Source organism: Galeopterus variegatus, unplaced genomic scaffold (assembly GCF_000696425.1).
Source record: "Galeopterus variegatus unplaced genomic scaffold, G_variegatus-3.0.2 Scaffold2110, whole genome shotgun sequence".
NCBI lineage: Eukaryota > Metazoa > Chordata > Mammalia > Dermoptera > Cynocephalidae > Galeopterus > Galeopterus variegatus.
Window position 1 is genome coordinate 303,373 of NW_007728221.1, and position 9,835 is coordinate 313,207.

The window sequence follows — 9,835 nt, forward strand, 5'->3', positions numbered from 1 at the left end:
CACGCCAACCAGGCAGGAGCATGTGGAAGTGGACAGTGGCTTGGGGCTGGTCACCCCATCTATGGCTCAGCTGTTGCCTTTGCAGAAAGGGGCAGGAACACCCACGTTTAGCTGCTGGCCCTGCAGTCAGGCTCCAGAGTCTGTGGCCCTTTGTGTCCACCACAAGCCATGTCTGGGGGACCCAGGGCATGGCGATGCCTGAGCAGAGAAAGCACAGCATAGCCGATCCTAACACCCACCCGGGCACCAAGCTGCCCTGGGCAAGCCCTGCTGCTGTCTGGGCCAGGCCAGCAGCCAGGGACACAGCTGGGAGTGAGGCCGCCCTGCTCAGCACCGTGTGGTGCACAGGGAGCTGTGGGGTCAGCACGAGCCCCAGGGACTCGGGCTGTGGTCAGCTCCCAGGCTCCCCCAGAGAGGAAGCATTGTGCTGAGTCTGCCTGTCTGTGTATGACTCATTTTACCATTTTGTTATGAAATACAGCTCACCAGGATCAATGTGGTACATACCTGCTCTCCTGGTGACGGTCTCCAGCAGCTGTCCACAAGCTGTGAGGCCTTGGTCCCAGAAGGGTTGCTTGGGATAAGGGTGCAGAAAGGGCAGGCAAGGTGGTCAGGGCCACGTCGAGGGTGCTGCACTTGCGGCCTGGCTCAGTCGCGCCGGGCCTTGTAGATGGAGGGTGCCCTGTGGGCACGGACACCTCTCCCCTCTCCATTGCCCCTGTTTGATGCCAGCTGAGCTTCCTGTGCAAAGAACGCCTCAACAGAGAAGAGAGGCCTGGGAGCAAAGGGGAGGGGCACCTGGGTGCTCACAGCAGGGAGCCTGAGTCTGCCAGGCCCCTGGCTGGCACATGAAGGAGGGAATGCTGTAACAGAGAAGAGAGGCCTGGGAGCAAAGGGGAGGGGCACCTGGGCGCTCACAGCAGGGAGCCTGAGTCTGCCAGGCCCCTGGCTGGCACATGAAGGAGGGAATGCTGCCTCTGATGTTCTGAGGGACCCAGACTTAGATGGTTTTCAAAATTCGTGGTCTGTCTTGAGCAGCTCGCCTCCCAGTTATTTTAAGAAACCAGAGTAAATTGTTCATGGGTCCTTTGTTTAAGTAATTCACACACGTAAAGAAAAAAGTCAAGCCATTTGAGTGGCTGTACCCTGAAAACCAAGCCCTCTTCTCCCCTACTGTCACTGGCCACCTAGCCCCACCTGCCTGCCTCATCTGCACAGGGGTCTCGCCGGCCCTCGTGCCCGCCTATCACCAGAGGCCAATATTGTAGCAGGTGGTGGCCCAGCTTTGGATGCAGGCTCTTCAGGTGGCTGCCCTTTCAGAGGCCCCCTGCCCAACAGTCCAGAGGGTGGGACTGTGGCCACTGAACGAGGGGTGGGGGGGTACCACGTCTGCCCTGCCTTGGGCCTCCTGCACTGAGTTAGTGGCTATGAAGCAGAAAAGCCAGGGTAGGGGGGAGGAAGGGCATGTGTGCCCCGGGCCCCACCCCTAGCTAGAGGCCAGGAGATGAGGCTGTGTGCTGGACCCTCCTGGCAGGCGCTCCTGCCCTCCGGTGTCCTGGCATTGCCAAGGGCCCAGTATAGTGCTGGCCGGGCCTGAGTGAGGCTCAGAGCGGTGGGTGTCTGCAGCCAGTGCAGGGCACCCCCCGAGCAGGGTCTCTGGGGAGAGGTTTTCCCAGCCAGTTCGAGCACGTCAGATGCTGTCTGCTGGGAGTGGGGAGCCCTGCCCCTGCCCCTGCTCCTGCTCCCTGCTTCCGGGCACACATGAGCACACTTGCTCTTTTCGCCCTGACGTAGACAAACGTGGAGCTCAGGAGCAGGGCCTGGGGGAAGGCAGCTGTGGGGAGCAGCAGGCAGCCCCGAGAGGAGGGGCGACCTCAGACACAACCCCCAGAGGAACACAGACCACAGACCCACCTGTGACCACAGCCCGTACCACCCACAAAAGGCTCTCTCCATCACGTGGCCTAGGAGGAGCGAGCGTGGGAGGAGAGAGCAGGCGGCTCCTGGGGCACCTTGGCCAAGACCTCCAGGGCCTCTCCACCCTGTCCTCTGGTGCCACCCCTTTATTTTGGAGCAGCTGGAGCCATTAGGAGGTGGTGGTAGGCAGTGCCCAGCCTGGCACCTGCTCCCAGGGGGCAGCTAGGTTTGCTGGAGGAGAGGGCAGCATGTGGGGCATGCACATATGGAGGCCAGTGGACATGTGATGAGGACGTGTCCTCAGTGTCCAGGGAGGCTGTAACCAGGCCCCTTACAGACCAATGTCAGGAAAGAGTGCTGGAGGCAGTGGGGACATCCCTGGGAGGATCAGTAACCACTGGTGGGTCTCGTGACAGTGCATGGCAGGGCCAGAGGGGCTCGTGGCAGCATCATGGACCCACTTGCCGGCCTGGCAGCACACGCTATCCCACTTCACCCCAGCAGCTTTGGGCGAGGGCATTGGCCCCACAGCTAGTGCACACCAGAGCTGGGCTGGAGCCAGGCTGGATGCCATTCGTCTCAGGGCAGCCCCAGCATGGGCCTTCCTCAAGAAGGGCGGCTCTCAAAGGGCCCTTAGGAGCTGGACAGACCCCAGACCGCCACGTGTGTCCCTTCAAGTCCCACCCCTCCCCATCCTCTTCTCCCTCTCCTCCTGGTAGGGATATGGATGGAATGCTGGAAGGGATAAGGAGGTTGAAGGAGACCCCGGGGATGCAGCCAGCGGGCCTCCGGGTGAAGGAAGGTGGCCGAGTGGCAGAGGAGACTTCCTGGCCAGTGGGGGTGCTGGTGCTGGTGCTTCCTGGACAGGGCCTGCCCCTCTGTGCACTGTGTGTCCTGGCCCTCGGAGGTTACCTCTGGGGCTGCGTTGAAGTCCACGTGGACTTGGCTCACAGGGACGCCGGCTGGGGCGGGGTGGATGAGTCTCTGTTGGTTGACACATCACATCCAGGTTCTCTGTGTCCAGGAGAAACCACCCACACTGGTCTGTTTCCATATAGGTGGTCAGGGCCCCACAGGATGGGGAGGAGGCCCAAGCAGCCCTCAGCCTCCCTGGGCACAGGTTGGCTAAGAAGGGCAGCGGATGACCTCTCTCCTGAGCAGTTGGGGTCGTGTGAGCCCTAGGGTAGGGTGGATGCTTGCTCCCAACACCCCAGGCCCTTCCTTCCTGGCCCTTGTTTGTTTGCTGTTAGTTCTACAGGTGTTTGTGAAGCACCTGCTACCTGGCACCTGCCAAGTGCTAAGGACACAGGTGTCTTGACTCCAGGGGCCATCATCGGCCTAGTCCTAGTGGGCACCTGACAGCGAGGTCCCCAGATGGCTTCCAAGGGATTCAGGCCACCTGGAGGCACAGCAGGAGCAGGGTGCATTGGTCTCAGGCACAGGCCAGATGGGCCTTGTCCACATCCAGTCCCTGAGGGCTGCAGCTGCCCTCTGACCTCCAGAGAGGACGTGACAAGCAGACCTCCCATCCCCACAACTCGGGCACCCCTTGGAGGGCCCTTGGCCTGGGGTGCCCTCTGCCCAGGTCCTCTCCCTCCCCACTGTCTGCCGGGAGACCCTTGAGGGCAGGGCCTGGGTCTGCCAGCTGGTGGGGGGCCACAGGCAGCGCCACACAAACGTCAGCTGCCCTGTCTCCTCCTTGACAAACCCTGCACAGCGTAGGGCCGGCCTGGCTGTCTGCCCCAAAGCCATCAGCTGGCTACCCCTCCTTCAGGACTTCTGCCCCTGGGGTCTTCTGGACATGCCCTCATAGGCTGGGGTGGCTGCAGTGGTATCCACCACCTTACTAGGACTCCTTACGCCCGAGAGATGTGTGTTCAGTTCAGGACAGTGACACAGACAGAGGCTTTGTGCCCCCGTGGCTTTCCCACAGGGCACTGTGAGGATAACAGATGATTGTGTGCTCTCATGGAGCCTTGACGAGGCAGGGAACAGTGTAGGCATGCTTCTATGTCGCCGTCTGGGAGTGCTGGGCATGGGAGAGGTCTTCCCAGACCTGCCAAGAAAGGTGTGAGGGGCCCAGTGGGCTCCTGCCACCCACACCTGAGGACATTCTAGGCTGCCTGCCCCAGGCCCCAGTCCTCCTTGTCCTGGGGCTCATCTGCCCTGCCCAGAGGAGCCAGCCCTGGAGGAGTCCAAGAACAACTCTGCTGACCCCCGGGGTTGGCATACACACAACACACACGTGCACACACACCCAGGGCCCGTTGCTGGCATATCTGACAGGCGGCCCATGGTCCGTGTCACGTTTTGCCATATGTTGCTCACCTGTCCACATGCCTGGCGGGGACACGGATCATCCTGAATGCCTGCTGCTCAGGGCCAGGGAGAGGATAGCCTTCCTTGAGTCATTTCACCCTTACGTACAGCACAGGACATTAGCCTCAGAGGATGGCCAACTTTGTGGAGTCGGAACAATTCTGGGAGTTGATAAAAACTACAAAGTATGGCTTCCCCTGGGGTCCTGGGCTGGACAGTCTGCTGGCACCCCTCCACCACCAGACCTAAGCCAGACCCTGGTGTGGGCAGGACCCTGTGGCCTGCGACTGTGGCGGCTCTCACGGCCCCCAGCTCCCCCTGCCCCTGCTGAGCGGCTCCTTGGACAGCACAGCCTGTGCTGCGGACAGCTCTCACAGGTCCAGGCAGCTAAGGCTTTGCGGCCGCCCTGGGTAGGAAGTGTTTGGCAGCTCCGCCCCCAGCAGGGGAAAATCAGGACGTCCTTCCTGAGGAGCCAATGGGCAGAAGGGAACCCAGGCCAGGCACCACAGGGGACTGTGGTGGTCACACTTGGTGTGCCCTTGGCAGGTTCCTGCCCATCTCTGGTTCCAAGTTTTCTCCTTCAGAAATGGCTGTTTGGAGAGCTAAACATGATGGTGGGTATCAGAGGTGAAGCTGCTTGTCCAGGGTCCCACAGCAGAGACCTGTGCCATGGGGACCCCCTCTCTTCACGCCCCGTAGTGGCCCCAGCCTCACCTCCTGTCTCTGGTCTCGTTGCAGGAAGTTCTACTACATCACCCTGCTGCGAGACCCCGTGTCCCGCTACCTGAGCGAGTGGCGGCACGTGCAGCGGGGGGCCACATGGAAGACGTCGCTGCACATGTGCGACGGGCGCACGCCCACGCCCGAGGAGCTGCCACCCTGCTACGAGGGCACGGACTGGTCGGGCTGCACCCTGCAGGAGTTCATGGACTGCCCGTACAACCTGGCCAACAACCGGCAGGTGCGCATGCTGGCCGACCTGAGCCTGGTGGGCTGCTACAACCTGTCCTTCATCCCCGAGGCCAAGCGGGCCCAGCTGCTGCTGGAGAGCGCCAAGAAGAACCTGCGGGGCATGGCCTTCTTCGGCCTGACCGAGTTCCAGCGCAAGACGCAGTACCTGTTCGAGCGGACGTTCAACCTCAAGTTCATCCGGCCCTTCATGCAGTACAACAGCACGCGGGCGGGCGGCGTGGAGGTGGACGAGGACACCATCCGGCGCATCGAGGAGCTCAACGACCTCGACATGCAGCTCTACGACTACGCCAAGGACCTCTTCCAGCAGCGCTACCAGTACAAGCGGCAGCTGGAGCGCAGGGAGCAGCGCCTCAAGAGCCGCGAGGAGCGCCTGCTGCACCGCGCCAAGGAGGCGCTGCCGCGGGAGGACGCGGAGGAGCCGGGCCGCGTGCCCACCGAGGACTACATGAGCCACATCATCGAGAAGTGGTAGTGACGGCAGCCGCGTAGGGGCCTCTCAGGGCTGGGTGAGATCAGACAGACACCAACACACAAGCAGGCTGCGCGAGACTGTTGTGGGAGGAGAGTCCCAAACCTGCTCCGCGGAAGCAAACAGAGCGGGGAAGTGGTGGGGCCGGGCGCGGGCGGCTCCTGCTCTTTCTCCCAGGCCAGGGGTCAGAGGAAAGCCTACTTGAAGGATGTCCTGGGCATGGCGGGGCCTCTGGGCAGGTGACCTTCCTGCTCCCCCGGCCCCCATGTCACTGTCACTGCAGCCCAAGGTTTGAAGAAGAGACAAACGATGGAGAGTGGACCTGATGGGCCAGGAGCACCTCACACCAGCTATGCACACACCCGCAGCCCCTCTGTCCAGGCCAGCAGGAGTTAGAGACCAGCTCTAAGCCCCTTCCCCAGCTCCAGCCCCTCAACCCTGGTGACCCTAGTGCCCCTGGGCCTGGGAGGCCCCCTCTCCTGAGAACTCAAGCAGCCCTTGGAGGCATCCTCAGGACTGGAGCTCCTGGCTCACCATCTGTAGCTGCTTCGAGATCAGGGCCCACCATATCTGAGGCAGAGAAGACTCAAGTCCAGCCCCTGGGAAGCTCACTCCCCTCTCTGGCCCACAGCCAAAACCCACAGTACATCCAGCTTCACGCTCTGTGTCAGGAGACCAAAGCAGACCTCCTGGGACCCCCGCCCCATGGCCGGGAGGAGAGGGCCCCAACTGCACTGCCCGCCTTCCTAGGGCAGAGTGCGTCCCAGGAGTGGAAAAGCTGTGGCCAGGGCTGCTGCCACCTGTTCCAGAGCCCTTCCCCCACCTGGCCTTTGGGGTGACCACCCAGGCAGACCAGGCTCAGACAGGAAGGGGCGGGGACCCAGAACTACCCATGTCCCATTCTCTCTGATTCTCTGTGATTTGTTCGCAGGCTGTCCCCAGCCCAAGCCCCATCACTGGCACATTTATCAAGGGCTCATATACCACTGCTCCCACCACCCCATGTTTAAAGTACAATCATGCTTCCAGGGGCTGGAACATGGACCACAGCTGCTGCCCATGAGCCAGGCCCTGGGGTGTCTCACAGGTGGTTCTGGGTGGCCAGGAAGGGGACGTAGGCTTCCAGGTTCTCAGCTAGGGCTGGAAGAAACAGTTCTAGGTGGCCTCCTGCTACCCAGATACTCAGCCCCTCCCCCCCGAAGTCTGGTCAGCCCTGTCCCCAGCAGACCCACAGGCTGGCCAGTGGCCCCATTAAAAGCCATGATGCATATTTGTTGTAAGCTCTTGCCCTGTGCCTACACCGAAGGTCACAGACACCCTGGCCTCTCGAGAGAGTAACTGCATGTGCCCAGGGGCTGCAGGCTGACTCGGAAGTAGGGCAGCGGGCTTTGCAGGCCCCCAGCGAGGGGCTGGCAAGGGCACCAGCTTCGTGGGGCAGAGCCCGCCAGGGGCCTCATCCCTGCCCCAGGCTTCACTCAGCCACCCCAGCTGTCCCACATGGAGTGAGGGGAAGGTCACCAGACACATAGGAGTGAGAGACCTCCCGTAGCACAGGGAAAGCTGGCGTGCCATCAGACAAGGTTCCTACCCAGGAGGGAGCAGCTCTCACCCTACTTGTCTGGCATGAGCACACCCCAGGCTTTCTACACTGGCCAGTTTGCGTTAGGATCCAAAGGCAGGGTGGTCGGCAGGCCAGCGTGGGCACCGTACCAGCCCAGCCGAGGCCACCTCCTGGGTGGTACATCACACTGAGGAGGCAGTGCTGAGATGACTTAGTGGCGTGGCTCTTTCAAAGGGAGATCAAGGTCAATGTGGGGGGAATCTGCTCTGATGCTTGTCATTTGGGGTGGGTGTGTTTCTGGGAGGAGGGTGGGATGTGTCAGGGGAGCCCTGGGGTCTTGCACAAACCACGTGGGGTGCCATAGCCTTGCCATGGGCTTCCTGTGTGTGCAGGCCCAAGCGCAGGATCTGTTTTGTACATATTGGAATATGTTTTAACTTATGCCCCGCCATCCTGTTTCACATGGAAGCACAGGTCTCCTCATGGTCTCTTTGCTGCATTCGGAAAGCAGTCCCAACCCAGCCAGTGCCAGGCCAAGGTGCCCAGAGACAGTGGCAGCTGGGAGTGACCACCGCTTGATTGTCCAGCCCGGCACTTCCCATTCAGGCCACCTGCTTTGGGGTGAAAGTCCCTTGTGCCTGCAGCACTGCTAGGATACTGTGGGCCAGAGCTCCAGGACTGGGTGGCCCCACTCGTCTCTAGGACTCTGCCCACCCAGAGACTGAGAGGACAGAAGCGAACACCCAGCGAGCTTACAGGTCGGTTTCCAGGCACCCCCCACAGACCTGCAAACATCCCCTCCTGGAGGGCAAAGCCAGGGACGGCAGAATTGTCTGAGCAACGAGTCTGTGAAATTTTTGGCAACTGGAACTGCTTCACTTGAACCCAGGAGCATTTAAAGCTTTATTTATTTATAGCTTCTTATTAAAAAAGTGTTGAGAAGAAATCTTGGGTCATTCATACAAAAAAAATGAGTTGATGATGGAAAAGCAAGTCATAATCATCCAATTGTTTCTGTCTAGGTCGAGAATGAATGTTAGCAGATGAAATAAACCCTGAAAAGGACCCACTGTGTGCTGTGGTCTCTCGTAGCACAGCCGTCCACCAGCACAGCTGCCACCTGCCCGCCGTGCATCCCCGAGTGAGCCCAGGAGTGTGCCGGGAGCGGGCTGCTGCCGTGGGCAACCAGGGCAGGCAGCCGGCAGGAGCAGCAGTGTTGAGTCAGCGCTGTACGAGTCAGCAAGGCGGCTTTGTCCCCACGAACGGTGAACAGTTTCTCAATTACAGTTGAAAGTAGGCTGGGGAAATGACCTTTTTTCCTTCAACTTTAACTTTGAAAGATTTCAAATCACTGAGAGGGTGAAAGAATAGTTTGTGGACACTGTAAGCTCTCAGCCTGGAATTACATGGAGGCAATATTTTGACACTTTTTTGGTCCTGTGCACACATTTCTATCTCTGTCTCTTTTCACACGCATGCACACACATGCTTTCCTGAAACATGAAAATAGGTGTGGTCATCAGAACACTTTATGCCTACATACTTCCACACGTGTCTCCTGAGAACGACATTTTGCCACAAAACTCAGCCCGTTAACATCCCCCAAATTTAATATTATTGCAACAATATTATCTAATATATTGTCCACAGCCAGATTTTCCAGTTGTCCCAATGACATCTTGAGAACATTTTTGGTTTTTTATTTGTTTGTTTTTAAAAGATGCCCAGTAAGGGGATCTTAACCCTTGACTTGGTATTGTCAGCACCACGCTCTCCCGAGTGAGCCACGGGCCAGCCCTTGGGAACATTTTTGTAAGCCCAGCACTGCACGGTGCTTTGGTGTGCCTCTCCCATCTCCCATGATGGAGGAGAGTCCCACCACCCCTGGTTTTTTCCCGTCCTTCTTAAGTATTGACATTTTTAGCGAACATAGGCCAGTTGTCTCCTAAAAAGTCTGTACATATCTCTTTCCTCAGGATCAGATTCAGTTAAGCATCTTGAACACGAAGGCCACGTAGGTGACATGGTTCCCTTGGCCATTATCACTGATGACCTTTAGTTCTCTGTTCTGCCTCCTCCCTCCAGCTGCCTGCAGGGAGAGCAGGAGGCAAAGGGTGGCTGCCCCTGAAAATCCCGACCTCAGACTCCAGATGGAGACATCTGGGCTTGACCACGTGCATCTGTGGAAGGGAGGAGCAGAGACGAGAGTCCAAGAGGAACCGCAGTGTGAAGTCACTGTGCCATCCGCTTGGCTTTGGCCCTTCCTGAACATTTCACATGGAGGCTTATTTGGGGTGTAGACCAGCCCTCAGCCTGGCTCCTCGGGGAACCCATGAAGGAAGTGTCATCTGCTTTTTGGTAGCTTCGTTCATCTCCGTAGCACCAGTGTCATGATCAGGCAAAGATGAAATCGGTCCTGAAGGTCTCTCCCCTGAAAATGGTGGTTTTCATCTTCCTAATTCTGTTTACAGTTGAGGACCACTTTAATGTCTACCTGAGCCGAAGACCCCCGCCCAGCCCATGCCCCCTTCCTGCAGGCTGCTGGGGAAGTTCCCCTGTGAGGGTCAGGCCCACCCCCCTCCTCTCACATGGTC

At 59.2% G+C, this 9,835-nt stretch overlaps 1 protein-coding gene across 1 annotated transcript in view; it reads left to right on the forward strand.

The window, feature by feature from the left end:
* The window catches only part of LOC103596783 (heparan-sulfate 6-O-sulfotransferase 1), a 54,722-nt gene extending 46,415 nt beyond the window's left edge, over window positions 1-8,307 (forward strand). Inside the window, exon 3 of the mRNA XM_008580492.1 lies at window positions 4,975-8,307. Within this exon, the coding sequence (XP_008578714.1) occupies window positions 4,975-5,683 (709 nt within the window). The 3' untranslated portion in view covers window positions 5,684-8,307. The remainder of the gene's footprint in view (window positions 1-4,974) is intronic.
* Window positions 8,308-9,835: the final 1,528 nt, after the last annotated feature.